Below are 24,020 nucleotides of genomic sequence, written 5' to 3'. Positions count from 1 at the left end.
AAAATAAAAGAAATACTTATTAAACTTCTTTACTTCCTTAAGAAGTATGAAAAAGTTCCTTAAGCAACTTGAGAGTGCCCTGATCATTCATTAGATAAAGACATCACACAGGAAATTATTTAGTAATTGGCTAAGAGGCTCAGTCACATGCTTGGGCCTATATTTTTAAAAGGCAAGACCATTAACTCCAAAGAGCAGCATTCAGGAATAAAGCTAGTTATAGAAGAAAAACATAGTTCATGAGAGGGAAATACTTTTTTTCTTTTCCCTCTTCCAGAGTATAACAGAAGTACATGAGGGAAGAACAGATTTCTCTTTCCTCTTCCTTCTAGCAGCAATGGCACTTTTCAGTAGAACTTGCCCAGTAGGACATGATAGACCCAACAGAAAGGATGCCCAGAGGACCAAGCTATAAAGACAAATCAAGGTGTGAGAGGCATATGCCAAAACAGTCCAACTTAACAATATGCCCCACACCAAGGGGGACAGCACTACAACACCAGAAGAAAACAGAAATCAAGGCCCCAGAGTACTAAAGATGTGATTTGTTTTGGCCACATGTGCCTCTCTATTTCTATACTCTATATGTGTGCCCACTCTTCCTACTGACCCTATATGTATTTGAGGGAAAGAACGCCCCTGGTATATGAGGGTCCAGGGTTGGGGCCATATGTTTTGTTAGTACTATTCACGTTATACCATTTCAGTAAAATGCTTTGAGTAATTGTATCCATTGTATGACTATTAAAGATGAATGTAGTAACAGTGGGGGATTGCAAACTATGTTAAAAATATTTTGCAGAGTACCCTGAACCTGAGGCAGTCCCCCACAAAGAACTCAATCTGCAAGTAAAAACTCAGAGAAGGGAGGATTAGCCCCAAAGCTTTTAGTATTTGTATACAGTTCATCATGGTAAGGCAATTCAATGTTCTTTAAAACTGAGGATATCATTGTATGACGGAAAGAATGCTGACTGTTATTAGCTGCATTACTAAGGAAAAGTCACTTTTCTTCTGAGTCTGTAGGCTCATCTGTAAAATGGGGATTATTATACCTGTCAGTCAGAGTTGTTGTAAAGCTTAAATGAGACAGTGTATGAGACAGTAAATGAGAACACCATTTTTAAACTCTAAAGCATTATGGAAAGGACAACTATTATTTCATACTCTGTATTAAAGTACCAGTTTTCATAGCATCATAGATTTAGAAGCATGAGGGACTTTAGGAACCATCCAGTTCAACATCTTCATTTGTAGATGAGGAAACTGAGGCTCAGAGTAGTTACATGAACTGCCCAAAGTTATATAGGTAGTAAATAGCAGAAATGGGACTTAAATTCAGGTGGCAAACTCTATTTTATTATTTTATTTTATTTTATTTTTAATTTTATTAGTTTATTTTGATTTATCAACAATCACTTCCATATGCTTTTGAGTTGAAAATTTTTCTCCCCCTTCCTCCCCACCACCCTCCCCAAGACAGCACACAATCTGATATAGGCTATACATTTATATTCCTATTAAACATATTTTCACATTAGTGAAGTTGTGAGTAAAAATTGAAACCAATAGGAGGAACCATCAGAAAGAGGAAACAAAACTCAACAGAAGAGAAAAAAAATGATAGCGATTCAACTTCCATAGTTCTTTCTTTGGATGGGATAGCATTTTCCACCACGAGGCCTCTGGAGATGTCTTAGATTCTTGTAATGCTGAGAAGGGTTAAGTTTATCAATATTGGTCATCACACAACGTGGCTGTTATTGTGTGTAAAGTTCTCTTGGTTCTGCTCACTTCACTCAGCATTAGACCATACAAGTCTTTCCAGGTTTTTCTCAAGTCAACCTGCTCATCATTTCTCATAGTACAATAGTATTCCATTACATTCATATACCACAGCTTGCTCAGCCAGGTGGCAAACTCTAAATCAAGTGCTTTCCCCAGTAACCTTACCTCTCAAAGAATTTGATTCAAATACACATGAGAAACTCCAAAAATAAGACTGAACAGAATTTCATCTTTCTTTGATGATCATTTGACTATCATATAGAACTTTAGAAGTTACCAACATGTGTGGGAAATTTGGAACATTGTTGGTGGAGTTGTGAAATGATCCAACCATTCTGGAGAACACTTTGTAAGTATGCCCATAGGGCTACAAAACTCTGCATACCCTTTGATTTAGCAATTTCATTACTAGGTCTGGATTCCCAAAGAGATCATAAAAAAGGGGAAATGATCTACATGTACTTATAGCATGCTCTTTATTTATAGCATATTTATATCAACTCTTTTTTGTGGTGGCAAAGAACTGGAAACTGAGGGGATGTCCATCATTTGGGGAATGGCTGAACAAGTTGTGGTATATGAATGTAATGGAATGTTATTGTGCTATAAGAAATGATGAGCAGTAAGATTTCAGAAAAAACTGGAAAGACTTAGAGGAACTGATGCTGAGTGAAGTGAGCAGAACCAGAAGAACATTGTACACAGTAACAGCAATACTGTGTGATGACCAACTATGACAGACTTGGCTCTTCACAGCAATACAATGATCTAAGACAATTCCAAAAGAGTCATGATGGAAAATGCTATCCACATCCAGAGTAAGAATTATGGAGTCTGAATGCAGATTGAGGCATATTATTTTCTTTTTTTTTTCTTTCTCATGGTTTTTCCCTTCCTTCACAACATGAGTAATGTAGAAATATGCTTAATATGACTGTACATGTATAGCCTATATCAGATTGCATGCCATCTTGAGGAGAGAGGAGGGAAAAAAGGGAGAAAAAAATTTGGAACTCATAAATCTTATAAAAGTGAATGTTGAAAACTACTTTACATGTAATGGGAAAAAATTGAAAAAAAAGTGGGAAAAAAAGTTACCATCATGAACATCATTACAATTATTCAGTAGATAAGCTAAAGTGCTGAATAACAGAAAAATTTCAGGTTAACGAATATTTGTAATCTTGGGGTCACTCACAATTGAGTGAGAACCAAAGTAGAAAACTGTACATAGCCCCAAAACAGTAATGTTTACTTGATTTCTGAAAATATTACAACCTTGAGTTGAAGTTTGAATTTGGACATTCTAATTTTTGCCAAGCAGCAAAAAAAAAAAAAAAAATATATATATATATATATATATATACACACACACACACACACACACACACACACACATATTACATATATACAGAATATACATATAGGAAGAAACAAAAACTGTCAGTTGGAGAAAATAGACATTAAAGTTTAATTTCTGACCCTTTTAGTGTCAAAAAAATTTATTTTTAACTAAGTCATATTATTGAGTTGTCATGTGACAAATTCTTGTGTTTCAACTCAGAGTTTATTTCTCTGAATATTCATTCATACATGCAGTGGTATAAATAATTTAATGTTCTCTTTAATAAAATACTCAAAAGATAGAAAACCACAGCTTCCTAGTTCTTTAATCTAGGAACTCAATAGATGATTTTGAGATCTACAGGAAAAAATGTCTAACCGCTATTGAACCCAGTCAACCATAGTTTTCCACACAACAGATCAACATGAAATGATTTTGAATATAAACAAACCAAAGAAAAGGAAACTTTTAAAATATTGGTAATAGTTCATGAATATGGTTGTAATAGCAGTTTACTGCTGCTAGCTGATGCTTGGCTTTATCTATTTCTGGTTTCTCAAATGTTAGAACTTCCAACAACTTCCTGGTAGGCTTCCAAATCCCAGTACTTGATGTTTACCAAGCTTTCTTACATTCACGTGTTACACACGCCTTTTATGCTAATCTTAATAATCTCTTGCCATCTTCAAATACTTGTATGTGGCTCTTAGTGATCATTCAGCAAAAAATAAAATAAAACAAAATAAAATAAAATAAAATAACATCTGGTTCTTTTCATCTTTCCTCTTAAGTAAATCCCTCAGGCTGCTTACTCATTTATGTTGCTCTTCTTTTTGCATTCACTCTGGTACCAGAAAGAAATCAACAATTCATCATCATCTAATCTCTTTTGAGTACCCACTATACAAGAAGTACATTCAAAGCGGTCCAAGAACTTCACAGGGGGGACAATAAGCGATCAGATAGATGTTTAGCCAAATTTTGGCTAAAGCTGAATACTTTACATCCTGATGGGGGGAATGGCTGGAAGAGTATATAAATGGGGAATATGGTCAAAGTAACTACACTCCCTTGGGATGTCTTAATACTTGGCATTAACACCATGGAAAATTTATAAAAAGCCTTTCCTCAAGTCATTAAAATAAAGTTAAAAATGCATAAAGGCTCTCCAGAGGTTAGGACTCCAGAAATTCTGTCTCTTCAACACAAGATATGTAGTCAACTTAACTGAAATATAGAAAAACAAAAGCCATTCCCCAGTAAACAAATTGCTAAAGGATATTAAACTGAGCAAGAAAACAAAAAATAGAATATTCACTATTGGAGGGGTTATGGAAAGATATACTAATACAGTGTTGGTGGAGCTATGAATTAGTCTGACCCATTCTGTAAAGCAATTAGAAATTATATGAAAAAAAGGACTAAAATATCCACAGCCTGTGACTCCAAGATCCCATGACTAGGCATCAATCCCCCAAAGTAGTCAGTGATAAAAAGAAAGGCTCCATATATGCTAAAAAAATCTACAGAAGCACTTTTTGTAGTAGCAAAGAACTAGATATGATGGGGTATGGGCCCAAGCCGAGACCTTTGCCCTTACCTCAAAGAGAATGTGTCCCATTTATTTGAGGGGGGAATGACAGGGTATGGGCCCAAGACAGGCCCCCCAAAAACCCTTTCCTTGAACTTTCCTTGAACTATCTGGCAGTTGCTTGAATCTAGTCCTATCAACTGGCCTTTCCTTATCACACAAGCCCAATTTCCCAATTCTTTGTTACCCTAATTGAGCCTAGCCCTCTATTGTCTAACCTCTGGATAGAGCCCCACAGCCACTTACCTTCCTCGATCTTATCTAGACCCCATTCAACTTCCAAGTGACTCCCATCAAGATCCTCCTTAGACCTTCCTTCAGTCACCCCAGTTTACTGGCCACTCCCATGAAGATACTCCTTCTCCTAGACCCCTCCTCCATTCACCCCAAACTACTTGGCCACTCCTAGATCCCTGCCACAGTCTTTCTGTATATAACATCCATTCTGGCCACCATTTAGGGGCTAAGATTTCCTCATGCTGGCTCCTCTTTATGAGCATCACAAATGTTTAGATTCCTTGAGAGTCCGGACAATATGGTTCATCTTTAATAAACCTTGTGTTTGGCTTGGGTTAAATTTATTTTGCCAGGACCCGCAGGTCATGATTTTGGGGTCCAAACACCCCCAGACTGCCATCAACCAGGGTACAGCTAATGAGCATAATGGAGCATCACTGTGCTATAAGAAATGAGGAATATGATGAATACAGCAAAGCACAGTTAAGACTTATATGAACAAAATGCAATAAGCAGCACCAAGAAAAAAATACTTATATGATGACTACAATAAAGAAAGAGGAAATAATGACAATAAAATAATATTCAAAACTGAATGCTGTAAAATTATAATGACCAAGCTTGTACCTAAAACAGAGATAAGAAAGAACCTCTTCCCCTTTTTTTACAGAGGTGGGGGACTATGATGATGAGAACATTACAGATGATATCAGATATTTTCAATGTGCTGATCAATTTTGCTGCCCTTTTTTTTCTTCTCAGAGGACAGCTTTCTGAGAAGGGGAGAAGCTACTTTGGGAAATACAGATGATGTTAAAAACAGAAAATATCAATAAAATTTATCTGAGTAGTACTTGGTAAACCTTAAAATTCTACAGACAAACTGTTATTACTTTCCAGTAAATGCTTTGCCTCGTGTTTGATCAAAATTGATCAATTACTGTTGTTGCTGTTTCAGTGCAAATACTAAATATGCAAAGGTGGGAAGAACTGTGTTTCCAGAGGTAAGTGGGAAAGATGAAAATGCTTTACATGGATTAACAGGGATTAATTAGGAAGGAGCTTCCTTTACGAATTCAGCCTTCACTTAACCCCATCCCCCCCACTTCTAGTACATAGAAATTATGCCTTTGTAATAAAGGGAAACCACCAGTTTCTTAATGATCCATTTACCCAGAATCACAGAAGATATAGTTTTTAAGATTTTTCTCACCCTTATCTTCCTAATCAATCTATTAGTTTGTAATCATTAATTTTAGAAAATATTTACAGGATTGTATATAATTTTCAAAGATCATATTTCTGTTTGATTAATACAATCTACATGGCCCCCACCACATTACGAAGCTTCCTCCAACCCCATGAGAATTCTCATCTTTTTCACTCATTTCTTACAATAAAACTGCTTATGAACCAATCACTAGCACTATTATTAATAGTAATAATAATAATAATAACCTTCTCAAAGCCCGACCAATGCTCCCTGTTGACTTGGAAAGGGAGGGGGGTCTGGAGGTAAGGGAAAGGGTAAAGAAACAATGGCAAAATAAGGGAGTAGCATGGGTGATATTCAGTGGGGGCTCTGTGTGCCCCAACATGACAACAGTAGCTATGAAAACCTGGCAGGAGCCCTAAAATGCTGGCCAATAAGGGCTTCGAGGACATCATTGATCTGGTTAACATCCTAGTCTGTGTGATGAAAGCGCTATGAATTTAGGAAATTAATGGGGAGGCACAGGGCTGTATACGAGATCTATTCAGAATCATCTGGATGATCCACTTGACACGAAGAACAGCACAGAGAATGGTGCTCCTTCATGTTCTCGTCGTATAAGAAAGGTGAGCAAACCTTGAGTGCACATGAAATATATCAGAGGTATAAAAGCTATTGATGTACCATGTGCAGGCTTTACATCCCAACAAAACATAAATAGATTTTACCAGTTATAAGCAAAGACTTGCCTTTTTTTTTTTTAGGCAACTGGGGTTAATTGACTTGTCCAGGGCCACACAGCTAGTAAGTGTCAAATGTTTGGTCTGAGGCCAAATTTGAACTCAAGTCCTCCTGACTTCAGGGCCAGTGCTCTATCCACTGTGCCACTTAGTTGCCCCTTATACTGCTTTTCATCATTAATATCCTCAGTCCCAAATTTAACAATGAAAGGCAATATTAAGACATAATTTCATTCCAAAACCCAGATTATATAAGAATGGAAATTGAGGAGTTACTTATTTTTGAAGAGGAAAAAGTTGAGGAATCTGAAGGCATTGAAAATCTATAATTAACACCAATATCATAAGTGCTACCTAAAAATTAAATGGATGGCAAAAATAATGCCAGTGTCTTGAATGATTTTTAAATGATGAACAATTTAAAATGGCATTTTGAAAAACCATTTTTCAATCTGACGAAAAGATCTAATAGTACCTGAGAGAGATGCCCAGTGAGACTTCATAAAAAGCTAAACATCTCCAGTGGCTAAGGGGAAAGTCTTCAGATGTAAAATAAACATTCCTCAACCTAGAAAGGCTTGAATATCTTAACAGCATATAAACATGCCAGCAAGAAAAGTGAATGCACAGGGCATCAGCCTACATTTACACAATTGTCTCTAGCCACCCATCAACATTAGATTCCCAAGGGAATATGGAAAGTGAAAAAAGAATATTTACTCTGAGGAAAAATAGAGTTGTCTGCAGAAGGAAAGGGCTTTTGAACAAAAAGAATGTGCTTAAAGGAGAGATAAGTCATTTCCACGTTCTACTACCACAGCTGAGTCTCTGAAGGACTCAATGAAAAGATTCTGCTGATTGTAAGGTAAACTCCATTGCCCTAATGGAAGAAGCTTTTGCAGCACTCCAGCCGGGGTCATGCTGGTAAATGTTTAACAGATGTGAGCTAGGCATACTTTTAAGTTTAATCTACATTAATAACATTTTCTTTAAAGCAATAAATCAACCTCTGATTTTAGAGCTGAAAGTTAGTTCAAGCTAGTTCCAGTACATTCCTTGACTCCACTTAAAAAGAGCATGGAAACAATCAATTCAAGCAGTAGCTAAAGTGAGGGGGAAAGACTGCAATCGCCCATCAAAGAGTCAGCCTTGCAGAGCAGTAGAATTGATGCGGATGGAATTTGAACCCCTAAAAAGAAAAAAACTATGTCTTTGGGATCTGGACCCCAAAAAGGAAAAGCCCTGGACTTTCCCACCTGGCCCAGGTCCTTGGTGTTTGTCTAGGGCAACTGGCCCTTCCCAGCTAATTAACTGTCTTTCACTTTTGGCACCTGGCCCTGATGGGGTGCTTGGGTGCTTGTGCTTGTACTTGTACCCCAATTTCTCCCTAGCCTCAGAAACACTGTCTCTGACAACCACTCCCCAGCCCAAGGACACTGTGCCTAGCAGTTATTCATGCATGGGCCTCAGCACGACCCTTATCTCTCTCCCTGGTACAACTACACAGAGCTGGGCTGCTCAAGACCCAGCTCTCAGATCATGTCTCTGGAAGCCTCCCAATTCCTTAGTACTTCCTGTCTTGTAAGAAAGCTTTCCCTTGTTGCAGAACATTCTCTCATCAAGACAGAGGGAGAGGGGTGCCTTGCCCAGCCCAAGGAGTTTTGTCCTTGGCCAGCCCAAGGACTCTTCCTCCTGCCAGACTCCAAAGATCCATACCTCTGTCAATTCCCTCCCTGTCTGGTATACTCCCTGTATTTTCCCATCCATAGCTCCCAAAGACACCTGCACCTTTGGATTACCTCATCAGTGTCCCTGGCAGTTCTTTCCCATGCTCTTTTCCATATAAACCCTAGCTGCATTCTCAGTCTCTCGCAGGATCCTTAAGAATCCTTGCCCACTGAAAAGCGTAACAATAAATCTTTGCCATCTTGAATTAAAGAATGCTTGAGTCTGTGAATTCATTCCAGACAACCTGCCCTGTACTCTGGTCTTTGAGGGGTCACAACCTCTCAACCTCTTACACTGCAACAGCCCCACCCTAGACCTCCACTCCTGGATCCTATCTAGACTCTAGTCTCCCTTGGCCTTGTGGTCCAGGTCCCTGACGTTCTACCTCCCAGTCACCCCAGCTTACTGGCTACTCTCATCCAGATCGTCCCTGGACCCCCTCCTCAAGAGTCACCTCAGACTACTTGGCCACTCCTAGATCCCTCCCACAGCCTTTCTGTATATAAGATCCATCTTGGCCACCATTAAGGTGCTCAGATTCTTAAAATCTAGCCAATAGTGCAGACTCACCAGGAATCTCACTCACTCCAATCAGTATTTTAATAAACCTTGTTTTGAGCTGAAAGAAGGCTTGGGTCAAATTCTTTAGGAAAGGACCCCCATGTTGTGATTTTAGGGTCCCAGCACCCCTAAACCTCTGAACCTCAACAATAGGACCCAGAAATAGCAAGGGCAAGAGACATGGGTATTGACTGAATGGATTCGATCCAAGCCTTCCTTCAGCCAAAGACAAGGTTTATTAAAATGAGCCAAATTGGCCAGACTCTTAAGGAATCTAAATATTTGTGATGCTCATAAAGAGGAGAAGACATGAGGAAGTCTCAGCCCCTAAATGGTGATCAGGATGGATCTTATATACTGAAAGATTATGGGAAGGATCTAGGAGTGGCCAAGTAGTTTGGGTTGACTGGAGAAAGGGCTGGGAGAAGGAGTGTCTTGATAGGAGTGGCCAGTAAGCTGGGGTGACTGGAAGAGGAGGTTAGGGAGGATCTTGAAGCTGGAGTGACTGGGGGAGGGTCCTGGGAGAATCTTGATGGGAGTGTCTGGGAGGTTGAATGGGGTCTGGATAAGACCAAGGATGGGAAGTATATAAAGGGGGCTATCAGGCCTGTAATAGAAAATGGAGGGTTAAACTTTAATTAGGTTAACAAGGAATTGGGAGATTGGGTATGTAGGTGATAAAGGAAAGTCAGTTGACAGGAATAACTCAGGAGGCAAAGGAGACAGGATTACAACCAAGAATAACCTAACCAGCAAAACTGAGTATAATTCTTCAGGGGAAAAAAATAGACATTCAGTGAAATAGAGGACTTTCAAGTATTCTTGATAAAAAGACCAGAGCTGAATAGAAAATTTGACTTTCAAATACAAGACTCAAGAGAAGCATGAAGAAGTAAACAGGAAAGAGGAATCATAAGGGACTTATTAAGGGTGAACTGTTTACATTCTGCATGGAAAGATGATATTTGTAACTCATGAGACCTTTGTCAATATTAGAGTAGTTGAGGGGGGAAAAATTATATGTATAGATAGACTGATGGATAGAAGGCACAGGGTGAGTTGAAGATGAATGAGTGATATCTGGAGAATAAAATTAAGGGGTGAGAGATGGGAAGAAAATTTGGAACTCAAAATCTTGTAGATGTGAATGATGAAAACTAAAAATAAATAAATTATTGAATCTTCAAAAACAAATACATACATACATACATATCATAGACTTCAGATATACCTGCCTAAAAGCCCAGATTATACAACCACAGACTTTAGTCCAGAAATAAATGTTTAACTAGAAAGAAAAAAAATTTTCTTAAAAAAAAAAAGAATAACCTCAGGAAACTGCTAGACTTCTTTGACTAGGTAAAAGGGTTCAAGTAAAGTTTAAGGAAGGGGTTTTTTGGGGCCTCATCAGGGGCCAATACCCCATCACTAGCACCCCTAAGCCCCTAAACCTCAACAGAATGACTTATCTAAACAGAAGTGCCTCCCCAGTTTTAGATGGCAGCCACAGTTCAGTGGCAAAGTATCCTACTCAGTCTGTTCCAACAGCCACCTGGCTCACACTCTCCAGAAGCAGCTACCCAGAGGAAGAGAAACCTTCCCTGACTGGTAAGGAACCAGTATAGCCATCACGTGATATGCCTACCTCAACCTAGCAACACTCTGACCCATCCAGCCAAGACATTATGTACTAAGAAGAGGAAGCCCTGCTGGATAGTAGAATGACTCATAATAAACTTGGTGAGGACCTTCAAAAAAGACAAGGCCTTGCAGTTCTGAATAACAAAGGGACTTTATATAACAAAGAGGCCAACTATAGCAAGCACAGTAATTTTTAAAAGCTGGTTTTTATTATAACCACCACAAACTAATGCATTCTTATGCAGAGTGAAACAAACAGAACTAGAAGAATAATTTATAGAATAACAATACAATAAAAAAAAACTTTGTAAGATTTTAGAACTCTGACCAATGCAATGAATAACCATATTTCCTAAGGACCTATGATGAAGCATGTTATCTATCTCCTGACAAAGAGGTGATAAACTGAAGCTGCAGAATAAGATATATTTTTAGACAGACAATATGAAAATTTGTTTTGTTAGGTATGCATAATTGTTATAAGAGTTACTTATCCTCTTTTTTTAATTGTTCAAGTGGGGAAACGGTAGCAGGAAGGACAGAAAATAAATGCTTGTTAATATGGGAAAAAATACATTCTTCCACAATATTTGACAGAGTATAAAAAAAAATTCAGAGCTTGCACACAACAGTATATGTTGCAACTATTACCATGGTAAAGACCATGAAATAAAAGGTGGAGCTATTCAAGAACATTACTAAGGACAAGCATCAAATACCAACATGGAACAAGCATCTTGGGAACCTGAGAAAAGACATTTAAAAATGACATCCAAATCTAGCCAATACAAACAATAGAAAACTCAATACCATATCACCCAATTAAAGGCAACCAAAAAGAAATATGTAGAATGGAATCCAGAAAACAAAAGCATATTAGAAATCCCTGATACATACAATCAATAATTGAAAGCAAAGGTCAAAAAAGTTAAAGTACTACATTAAGTCCAAGCAGTGTAAAGAAAAAAAAAATGAACCATCCACTAGAATCTTGAAGAAAAAAATACCACCTTTAGTATGACTGCAAAGCCATTGACTCCTGGTTTTGAAATGTACTACAAACAACATATATATACTATATCCTAGCATAATAACACTACAATCTTTGATGTGTACGTGGAAAACTGTTCTCTATTTAATGCATGCCACCAACACAATAACATCACCAACAATTTATACTGAAAGAGACATCTCCCACGGAGACAACTTAAGCCTGCTCTGGTGCTATTTAGCCCCAAACACATTATCATCACTCTTGAATAGAATCCAGTATGCCTTTCAAGTCAAAGAGGGAAATCATACCAAAACATCATATTAATTACTTCATGTACCCGGATGACCTCAAGTTATTTGGTTTTACTGAAAAGAACATTAAATAGCTACTTCATCTCATGGAAATATTTTCCAACAATATCAAAATGCCATTTGGACTCAATAAGCATAAAATTTTTGAGGTGCTTCAAGGAAGAACAGAGACTGAAGGTTTTGAGCTTGAATGTAGCGGCTGAAATAAACCAGTGAATGAAGATGATAAATACACTTTGGTCTTCAGGCAAGATACATGAACCTTAAGGGTATCAAGGGAAAAGGTCAGAAAAGACTTATTTAAGAAACATTTTCCTGAAGATAAAGCTTTAGGAAGGACATAATTAGAGCAATTAACAATTATATAATAGCATCAGTAACCTCTACATCAGCCTGATAAAATGTACAAAATTGTATCTGTTATTGTTCAGTCATTTCCCTGTTGAGTTTTCCAAATCTGCTTGAATATTGAGTGCAACACCTTAACAGCATCATCTTTCAGAATTTTAAATAGCTCAGCTGGAATTCCATCATTTCCATTAGCCTTACTGTTAGCAATTCCAAAGGCCATTTGACTTCATTCTCCAGGATGTCTGGCTCTAGATCAGTAACCACACCATCATGATTATTGGTGATATTAAGAGCTTTCTTATATAGGGAAATGGATCTAGAAAATATTCAAATAAAAACCCATACAATGTTACAGCAATGAATACTTCTTCCAAATGGAGGAAAAGGAATGAAAAATGTTCTCAGAATACACAATTAAAAAAAAAAGATTAAAAAGTGACAGAAAACTTTTTGAAACAAGCAGACCTCACTTCAAAAGCAATACTAAAATATGGCAATGAGTATAAGCCATTAGATTTGTCAAATGTAACCAAAAGTGGCTTACCTCCAGACAGAGCCTATGACACTGCTAAGATCCATGAATGTAATCAAAAGGCCTTCCATATATAATATCCCCATGAATCCAAACAACTGTATGTCAAAAAAGAAGCATCAAACAAATGCTGAGTCATGTAAATCTGTTTATGGACATGGAAGGATTTTTGCTAGTGATTTCAGACGGGGCCTAAAAAAATGTTTTCCTTAAGACCAGATTTAGGGATCAATTTGGATTTTGTAATAAAGCAGTAAAAACTGTGCAACCTATCACTGTAGGTTACAAATACTTAGTATCCTTTAAATAATAATAAAGACATGATGTAACTGAAATTATACACCAGAAGCTTACAAATACAAACCCTAAATATCCTTCAAAATTCAACAAATTCTAATGGAAGTGGAATATCATTACAGACAGAACTGTTGCCTGCCTACAACTTCTCAGCTATAATGTTGATATATAAAAAAAATTAAGAATCATTTTAATAGATGTTAGCATACTAAATACTCATAATCTCCAAAATATTTGGAATGAAAAAATTTCAAAACATAAAGACCTAGCAGAAGAAATCAAAATTATATGGGGAGAAAAATAGAAGTCTATAATGCCCCCACCATCTTGTCTGCTACTGAAGTTGTTCCAAAATACTTTCACTGAGTCTTTAATTCAACTACAAAAGACAATGCTTTTATTTGTTCTACACAATAGTCTGCAAAGCATTGAATAAAAAAGGATAGCAGAAATGGTGACTTGTCCATTTGTATCTGAACCTCATCAAAAAAATGAGAACAAAATGAAATAAAATAACTTTGGATAGTGATTATACCTTTAAGAAAGTAGAAAATCTGAGAGACTGACAATTTAACTGCAGTGGCAGAAGGAATCTATGTGAGGTATTTAGAGAAGACTGACAAAATTTCATGTCTTGAAGAGACTGACAGGTAGTCAAGCCGTTAGAGAAAGTCTGTGAGAGATTTGAAAGTTAACTGTCCTTAATTAAGACATTCTGTGGAGAATTACTAAGCAGTACTAAATAAATTTAACTGTCTTTCATTCCTGATGAGAATTAAATTGAGTTAAATGTTATTCTGTGGGAAAAGCAGTTAACTAGAATTTCTGAGGAGAATTAAGTAAAATTCTACTCCAAGAGAGACTGAGTTAACTACAGTCTAAATGGTATTTATTTTTTGGACAGTGTTTTGGAGGAGTTAGCAGCTGATGATGGGTTAAAGGAATACTAGTTAATAGTTAAGGAATACTAGTTAATAGGTGAGGTCAGAGGTTATCTCCATTGCAGCTATGTATTGGTTAAATATTCTTCTATATTTTTGAAGAATTAAATATTAGTCCCAGAAACAAAAACTGGTCAACATGCTCAGGATCTTAAAGAACATAATCAAAATTAGTCAGTGGACCTAGTCAGAAATGCATTATCATCCACCATAGTCTTTTCAGTCAATTCTCTACAAACCACTGTGCAAACAATCTTGAAACTCAAACATCAAAATTCTGACCAAAAACCATATCCATACCTATCAAGAGTCTATTTTTCAAATCAATTACATTTTTACAGGTCACTTGCCTTCACTATTGTGGTTTATATTGCAATTAGAATCTCTCAATAAAACAAAATTTTCCAGGAAAACAGCAGGCTACTCTGGTCTAATAATCAGAATAATGAGCTACACAGGTCCTTGGCTGAACCTGTTACAAAATTTAATCCTTTTACCTTAATTTACCTACCATATAACATGGTGAGACTGACAGCACAGGACTAGTGGAAAGATTTTTAAATATATGTAAGACTTCTGAAGTTTGATAGTACATATCATTCAAGTATACAAGCCATAGGATCATTCTTTTCTCTCCAAGGTAGGTTTCCATTTGCTTACTGATATGAAAGGATACTGCAAATAAGGAAATTCTATCAATTTCTGCTTATAAAAAAATAAGCCAGTACAGGCACTTTTAACCAGTTAATAGTTTAACTATTTCAGAAGATGTTAACATTCATCATGAGCTTTGGTTCATTATTAAGTGTCTACAGAAGATCTTGAATCTTTCAGATATAAAAATGATATGGACAGTAAAATATGAAGAAGCACAGAATGAAAACCTAGATTTGGAGTGAATGTCACTCACTGTAGGTTATTTACAAAGATCTCTGATTCTCTCCTATGCCCTTAAACATTACTTCATGACTTTTTAGTGAAATTTTTTATTAAAGATGAAAATTAGTAGGAATTCTTAACTCATATCCAGGAATTACTTTTTAAGAAGCAAAGGACTCCAGTTATCATCTGTGACTCCTCCCTCCTCAAAAATAAAATTAGCACAGACTGATAATCTATTTTCTCCCCTTTCATTCAATCCCAGTTTCAAAAAAAATTGTCAAACTAAATGAGTTCTATTATAGCAACAAGTGTCATGAATCCACCTACATTCCACTGTAGGTCCCAAAATTTTTTCTGTAAATGTCAACCTGTTTATTATATACCCTGAGGACATCTATGAATATCCATGTTTTAAAAACTGTATATACCTTGAACAAGTTATTTTACCTCACTGAATCTCAGTTTTCCTCATTCATAAAATAAAGTAATTATACTAGAGTATCTTCTGGTTCTAAATTTCTGTGATTCTAGGATATTTATTCAGTGGGTCAATTTTTTTTTACTTTAAGGAAAATAAGTTTAAAACACTTAAAGGCTTTTGCATAAATAAGCTTTTGTTTATTGAAGTTTGAAAGATTGATCTGAAGTGCCAAAAGCATCTTAGAAGAAGTATTTTACTTTATACTTTAAAAGAACAATCTAATGAAAAGCCTTTTAAGACTATTTTATTTTGGGGTGCAGCTAGGTGGCACAGTGGATAGAGCACTGGCCCCCGGATTCAGGAGGACCTGAGTTCAAATCCAACCTCAGACACATAACACTTACTAGCTGTGTGACCTTGGGCAAGTCACTTGACCCCATTGCCTAGCAAAAACAAAACCAAAAAAAAGACTATTTTATTTAACTATTTAAACACAAGTCTTAGAACTTTCTTCCTTATATTTGGCATTGTTTATTATTCTTGAAAACAGAAGTCAAGGTTGCACTATAGGTGATTTAGAAGAAAGTGAATCAATGCTATTTAAAATTAAGCCAAAGCAAACAACACAAAGATGGTATCCTTGCTTTTTTAAAGAGGGCCTACACTGTTGTTCTTCCTACCATTATTTTCAGGTGTTGCAGTTGAATCCTCTCCTTATCCCAAACCAGAATGATGCAGTTTGCAAAGTGACATAAATCTACAGAGGTCTTGGATCTGTTTTTTTCTAAATTACTGCTTCCTTCTCTCCCAACTCTTCCTACTTTATATTTATCTCTGACTTTTGCTATACTACACCTTACTCTTTTTTTCCACTACCTCTGCTCCTTGACTCCCCCTCCCTAGTCCTTCTGCTTTCTTCTGCCTTTATCCAACCCTATATGGATACCAGAAAGGAAAAAGCCAAAAGACACTGTTTAACCATATGCTCCTTGAAGCAGGAATCAGAATATTCCTAGCATGGGTTTACTTACTGTCAAAGTAATACTAATGAACAGGAAGTCAGAACAGACCATGCTGACATATTTTCAAGCAAGACACTTGGGCCTGTTCTTGTTTCTTTTTGAAAGAAGCTTTAAATAACAACACCGCCAGGGAACTATTGCATTATCACACCTCAACCCCAATTTTAAACACTACAATAAGTTAATTACAGTGGTTTCCTTTTATAAGTCTTTAGTTTTTGCATTGCTGCAAGAGCAAGTTTTTGCAACTGCCACTCAAGATTTTTCATTATCATAAAGTTGAGTTCCGATTACACCCTTTAGAATAGGTTTAAATATACCAACATCAAACCAACATTATTTCTGCAGCCTCCTTCAGGACCGAGGAAAGGCCAAACCCAGGAGGGGAAAAAATAAGTATGATAAAATAAACAAAAGGTAGTAACACATCTCTTAAGCCAGACCTCTCATTTCTTCAGAAGATAAAACTCCACCTTTAGTAAAAACTGGTGTACGCTTATAAATTATTTATACCAAATATCCAAGGTTATAAGAGCAAAATGAGACTGAGATATAATAAAACCCAGGTAATTTTCATCTTCCTGCATTCTTTTGCTTTGCATTTTTAACAGCTTGATCGCAAAGGTTGGAGAGGTTTTGGTGTGCGGCTAAGAAGAAAAGAACTATCTTCCTGTAAAACGCACAATTTTTGCCTCTCTCTTCTTGAAATCGAAATGTGATTCTCAAAGACGCTTACACACTTTCCCAGCCGTAGAGCTGCCCACAAGCCTCAGTGGCATAACCAACTTCTCTTTTCAGTAAATCAGCAACCCACTCCAAATCTTACCCCACCCCGACGCTAGTCTCACTTTGCCCCCTCCTACTAAAGGTTAGGTTGCGAAGAAAACTACTGTGCACCCCCATTAGTCTCCTCCCCAAAGAAAAGTGGATTTCAAAGAACAGACACTTGGGTCCAACTCTACTCCAACTCGCTCAGCTGACCCCTCAGGCTATCCGGAAACTGGAAGGCTGTAATGTGAGTGGACAGGAGAGCTGGGCGTGAAGGGAAGAGAAGAGAGTCAGCAGTAGGTCATAGAGCCTGCTACTAGTCTTCCCCTGAGAGGCTGCAGCCGTTAGAGGCGGGACTCACTTGAAGGTGAGGACGCAGAGAGGACGGTAGGACTTGTGACTGGTGTTTTCGGCCATGCCTTTGCCCCAGAAATCGTTGGCGAAGATGCCCCATGTCAGAGGGGCAGCCGCCCGAACGTCTGGGTTGTTCACAATTGCCCACACGTCGTCGTGCACAAACTCGCCCGGCAGGGAGTTTGCATAACACAGACAGCAGACTGTGGTCAGTAGCACCGCAGCCTCCGCCGGCGCCAGGCAGCAGCCCCTTTGGCGCTGGCCCGAGGGAGCCCGATCCCTTCTGCTGCCGCCGCCAACGCCGCCACTGGCAGAGGTTGTCACCACCATCCTGCTGTTGCCGCTGCTGCCCTGGCTGCTCTGGAGCGACTGGCATCCTCCTCCTCGAGGGCTCTGACAGAAGGCAGCACCAGCAAGCTGGGAGCGAGCATGGTGCGGCAGCAGCAGATCGACTTACCCACCCACCACCGGGGACCTGCGCTTGGCTGCTACCTCTGCAAGTTGGTCCAGCTGCAAATAAACAGCAACCCTCCCTCCTCCCTTAGTCATCTCCGCCTCCTCTGCCCTACTGCGCATGCACCGCCTGCCTGCGCAACCCCCTCCACCTCTCCAAAATCTGGAGACTACGTTTTCTCCGAGGCTTACAGCTTTTGCATTCTGTAGTGGGCCCTTGCTAGATTTAAGCTGCGTTGCACACTGAAAAAGAGTCGGCCGGCCCGGGGGACTGAGAAATCTCCCCACCTGTATGGCCGCCCCACCTCCTTGCCCCCGTATCAGTAAAAGACTGACTCTAATGCAGTCTGGTTTTCTCTTCTCTGTAGTCATCCACCCCACCGAGCATAGTCTTCACCGCAGAGGGGAAAAAAAAATAAGGTGCCAATGATCTTGATGCGCCGTTTATGACGAATGCATCTGGATACCCCGAGGCTGTTCCCCTTCCACCACCATCACCCCAAACGTTGTTGACGTTTGTCTGGAAGTTGCCCAGTATTTTCAGTACTTCGGCCAACAGCAAGAGAAGACGGTAGTGGAACTATTTCGGGCTCAGAAGAGATAGATATTATAATATCTCCTTCACATACTCCAGTTGCCGTTTTTTCTACCTATAGTTCTGGAATCTCTGTTGAAGGATTTTCTCTTGTCTAGAGCATTATTAAGCAGTTCTACCACCTTAGAGAGGTCTGCAATCGAGTCTTCTGGGAGATGTCAGAAAGGCTGAGCTTCCAAATGTATGTTTTAGAAAGCCAAAAGAAACTATGGCAAGGACTCCTTGTTCTTTGCCGAACGCCCTTCCTTCGACTTGTTCTAAGTCTCAATCCCTGGTGTTTTTTTCCCTAGGCAATCGGGGAGTCTGGGGAGAAGGGAGGGGAAGGAAAGGAGTATTTTGGCTTGGGCACTGAATTTACTTCTCTTTTTTATTTTGGTTTTGTGCCAAATTCTTGATAGTGAAATAGAGAGGGGAGGGAGGGAGAAGGGAGAGAGAGGAAGAGAGAAAGAAAAATCACTCTATCTACCATCTATCTATTTGAGAGGCAGCCTGGCATAGTAGATAGAGAACCCAGAGTCAAAGGCAGAAAGATATGGATTCAAGTACTACTTCTGATGTATAAGGGCTGTGTGACCCTGGGCAAGTCACTTAACCCCTCCTTGCTCTACGCAACTCTTCAGGACCATGAGTAGCAGAAAAGGTGCCAATAGTTTTGGTTGAGGAAGTTCTGTCATCTGGGTGTTCTTTGTATCAGTGAAATCCCAGATCCAGTGTATTATCCCCAGTGCTTTAGACGTTTGAATAATTCCTTCTAAGTCAATATGCAAAGATTCTCCAAAGCTCCCTGGCTTTGACTCTTAAGCTCCCCCTTTTATGAAAGTTCTCTTCCCCCCCAAAAAAACAACTTTGGTTGATCCATAATTTCATCGATGTGAATACTTCCTCACAGTACAGATTTCAATCCATCAATATTTGAGGCAGTGAGGTGGCACACTGGAACTGGAGTCAGGAACATCTAAATTTAAATCCTCCTAAGTTCAAATATCCTTAAATATTTATTAGCTCTGTAACCCTGAGAAAGGCACTTAACCTGTTTGCTCAGTTTCCTCATATATAAAATGGGAGATAATAAGAGCACTTAACAGAGTTGTGAGGATAAAATGAGATTTTTAAAAATTTATTTAGTATTTTATTTTTCCCTAGTTACAAGTAAAAACAATCAACATTCGTTTTTAAAACTTTGAGTTCCAAATTCTCTCCATTCCTCCCTCTGCACTCCCTTCCCCATTGAGAAGGCAAGCAATTCGATGTAGATTATACATGTGTAGTCATGTAAAACATATCCGTAATAGTCATGTTGTGAAAGAAAACAGACAAATAAAAAACTCAAGAAAAAGTAAAGTAAAAAACCATATATATGCTTCAAGCTGTATTTAGACACCATCAGTTCTTCCTCTGGGGATGGATAGCATTTTTCATCATAAGTACTTCAGAGTTGTCTTGTATCATTGTATTTCATCCTACAATATTGCTGTTACTTTGTATACAATACATTTAACTTTGCAGCAGCCCATGCAAATCTTTCCAGGTTTTTCTGAGAGCATCCTTATCATCATTTTTTTTTTTTTGGTGAGGTAATGGGGGTTTAGTGATTTGCCCAGAGTTATACAACTACTGAGTGTTATATGTCTGAAGCTGGATTTGAACTGAGATCCTCTCGACTCCAAGGCCAGTGCTCTATCGACTGCCACCTAGCTGGGCACCATTATTTCTTGTAGTATCACAGTATTGCATCATAATGACACACCACAACTTGTTCAACCATTCCCCAATTGACCGGCATCCCCTCAATTTCTAATTCTTTGCCCCTAGAAAAGAGCTGGTATATTTTTTACATATAGATCCTTCTCCTTTTTGTTTTTTATCTCTTTTCAGATACAGACCTAGTAGTGGAATTGCTAGCTCAAAGGGTATGCATGGTTTTATGGCCCTTTGGGCAGAGTTCCAAATTGCCCTACAGAATGATTGAATCAGTTCACAACTCCACTAATAGTGCATTAATGTCTCATTTTCCCCATATCACCTGCAACATTTGTCATTTACCTTTTCATTCCTATTAGCCAATCTAATAGGTATAAGGTAGTACCTCAGAATTGTTTTAATTTGCATTTCTCAAATCAATAGTGAGTTAGAGTATTTTTTCATATGGCTATAGATAGCTTTGATTACTATACCTGAAAACTGATCACATCTTTTAATTACTTATCAGTTGGGGAATGGCTCTTATATTTATAAATTTGACTCAGTTTTCTATATATTTGAGAAATGAGACCTTTATCAGAGAAACTTGCTTCAAATTTTTTTTCACAGTTACTATTGCTAACTGTATTTCCTCTCCATCCTATTTCCTGTGCATTTATTCTATTCTTTCTCCTTTCACCCAGTCCCTCCTCAAAACTGTTTTGCTTCTAACTACCTCCTCCCCCAATCTACCCTCCCTTCTATCACATTCCTCCTCCTTCTCTTATTCTCTTCCCCTCCTGCTTTCCTGTAGGGTAAGATGGATTTCTATACCCAATATGTTACTCCCTCTTTGAACCAATTCTAATGAGACTAAAGTTCACTCACTCCTCCTCCCTTCCCCCCCATACTGTAAAAGATTTTTCTTGCCTCTTTTATGTGAGATAATCTACCCCATTCTACCTCTCCCTTTCTCTTTCTCCCAGTGCATTCCTCTCTCACCCTTTAATTTTATTTTTATTTATTTATCATCCCTTCATATTCAACTCACACCTGTGTCCTCTGTCTATATATACTCCATCTAACTACTCTAATAAAGAGAAAGGTCTTACAAGTTACAAATATCCTCTTCTCATGTAGGAATGTAAACAGATTAACCTTATTAAGTTCCTTATGATTTCCCTTTCCTGTTTACCTTCTTATGCTTCTCTTGAGTCTTGTATTTAAAAGTCAAATTTTCTATTCAGCTCTGGTCTTTTCATCAAGAATTCTTGAAAGTCCTCTATCTCATTGAATATCCTTTTTTTTCCTCTGAAGGATTACACTCAGTTTTGCTGGGTAGGTGATTCTTGGTTGTACTCCTAGCTCCTTTGTCTTCTGGAATATCATATTCCAAGCCTTCTGATCCTTTCATGTAGAAGCTGCTAAATCTTGTGTTATCCTGATTATGTTTCCACAATATTTGAATTATTTCTTTCTGGCTGCTTTATATTTTCTCCTTGACCTGGGAACTCTGAAATTTCCCTATAATATTTCTGGCAGTTTTCCTTTTGGGATCTCTTTCAGGAGGTGATCAGTGGATTCTTTCCATTTCTATTTCAGAAATGGTTCTGGAATATCAGGGCAGTTTTCCTTGTTTTCTTGAAAAATGATGTCTAGGCTCTTTTTTTTTATCATGGCTTTCAGGTAATCCAATAATTTTTAAATTATCTCTCCTAGATCTATTTTCCATGTAAGTTGTTTTTCCAATGAAATGTTTCATTGTCTATTTTTTCATTATTTTGGTTTTGTTTGTTTCTTCATTTCTTATAAAGTCATTAGCTTCCATTTGCTCCATTCTAATTTTTCACTTTTATTTTCTTCAGTGAGCTTTTGGACTTCCTTTTCCATTTGGCTAATTCTGATTTTTAAGGCATTCTTCTCATTGGCTTTTTGGCCCTTATCTACCATTTGGCCTATTCTGTTTTTTAAGGTGTTATTTTCTTCAGTATTTGTGTGTGTGTGTGTGTGTGTGTGTGTGTGTGTGTCTCCTTTAGCAAGCTTTGACTTGCTTTGCATGATTTTCTCATTTCTCTTGATTTCTCATTTCTCATGATTTTCTCATTTCTCTTCCCAATTTTTCCTCTACCTCTCTTACTTGATTTTCAAAATCCTTTTTGAGCTCTTCCATGGCCTAAGACCAATTCATACTTTTCTTGAAGGCTTTGGATGTAGGATCTTTGCTTTCTTCTTCTGAGTGTGTTTAGATATTCCTTGTCACCGTAGTAACTTTCTATAATCAGAGGATTTTTCCATTGTTTGCTTATTTTTCCAGCCTATTACTTGACTTTTAAGTGTTTGTTAAAGTAGGGCTTTGTTTCTAGGGTGGAGGGCGCACTGTCCCAAGCTTCAGGGGCTTTGTGCAGCTGTTTCAGAGATATTTCTAGGGACCTGTAAGTTTTCAGTTCTTGCAAGGTGGCAGGATCTAAGGAGAGGTGTTTACTACTCTCCTGTACTATGCACTGGTCTGAGTGACAACAAGCACTCTTTTTCTGCCCTGGAACTGTGAGGAGGGTCCCCCTCCATAATGGCTTCAAGCTCTGCTATGCTAGTGCTCCTCCTCGCCCTGGGATTGCCACCAAGAACAGCAACCAGGATCTGAGGTTCTGCCTCAGTGCTAGCAAAAAGACCCCTTTAATCTCTTATTGACCAGTTGGTCACCCCATTACCATCTGCGGGCTGAGAGCTCTGGGAAGGAGCTACTGCTGTTATTCAATCACTCCTAAGACCTGCTCCTGGTTTGCTGGAGCTGGAGCTGCGCTGGGGTGGCCACAACAGACCTTTCCTGCTGACCTTCCAAGTTGTCTTGGGCTAGAAATTTGTTTCACTCCATCTTTTTGTGGGTTCTGCTGCTTTAGAATTTGTTCAGAGTCATTTTTTAAAGGTATTTGGAGGAGTTTGGGGGAGAGCTCAGGTAAGTCTCTGCCTTTACTCCACCATCTTGGCTCTGCCTCCCTAAAATGAGATATTTTTAAAGCACTATATGAATGCTTGTGCATTAATATTAATTAATTCCAATTTATCCTAAATATATTTTGTTGGTACACAGTTTTCATGTTCTTTCCTTCATTAGACTATGAATTCCTTGAGTATAGGGACTGTCTTTTGCTTTTCTTTGTATCACCAGTGCTTAGCACAGCCTGGCACATAGTAGGTATTTAAAATGCTTTTCCAAATTAATTTTATTATTGTTTTATCAATTTATATAAAGTAACCCTTTGATAATTTGGCCTAGCATTGTTAGTGTAAATTAGCTTTGTCAATTTTATCCTATCTTGGCCCAGCTGAGCCATGAGCACTAAATATTCCTTCTATTTATATTTTTCTTTATTCCTTTAAAGAACACTTTGTAACTGAATTGATTCAAGTCTTTTGTGTCCTTTGGTAGACTGATCCCCAGATACTTAATATACTTTGCAGATATTTGTAATGGGATTTCCCCTTCTATTATTAGCTCTGGGATTTTATTATTATATATAGAAATGAAGTTGATTTTTGAGTTTATTTTGTACCTTGAAACTTTGCTGAAGCTTTTG

At 38.1% G+C, this 24,020-nt stretch overlaps 1 protein-coding gene across 4 annotated transcripts in view; it reads right to left on the bottom strand.

Annotated features, from left to right (window-relative positions):
• Positions 1-19,021, bottom strand: part of TMTC1 (transmembrane O-mannosyltransferase targeting cadherins 1) — a 320,486-nt gene extending 301,465 nt beyond the window's left edge. For 2 of the 4 annotated variants that reach the window (XM_020975835.2, XM_078156680.1), the window contains exon 1: positions 17,725-19,018. In XM_020975835.2, the coding sequence (XP_020831494.1) occupies positions 17,725-18,047 (323 nt within the window). In that variant the 5' untranslated portion in view covers positions 18,048-19,018. Of the gene's footprint in view, positions 1-17,724 lie in introns of all 4 variants that reach the window. The other 2 variants (XM_020975836.2, XM_020975837.2) reach the window with 2 other exon arrangements.
• Positions 19,022-24,020: the final 4,999 nt, after the last annotated feature.

Source organism: Phascolarctos cinereus, unplaced genomic scaffold (genome assembly GCF_003287225.1).
Source record: "Phascolarctos cinereus isolate Bilbo 61053 unplaced genomic scaffold, phaCin_HiC Scaffold_1;HRSCAF=81, whole genome shotgun sequence".
NCBI lineage: Eukaryota > Metazoa > Chordata > Mammalia > Diprotodontia > Phascolarctidae > Phascolarctos > Phascolarctos cinereus.
The sequence above is the reverse complement of the archived record's forward strand: the minus strand, read 5'-3'. Positions and strand labels throughout refer to the sequence as shown.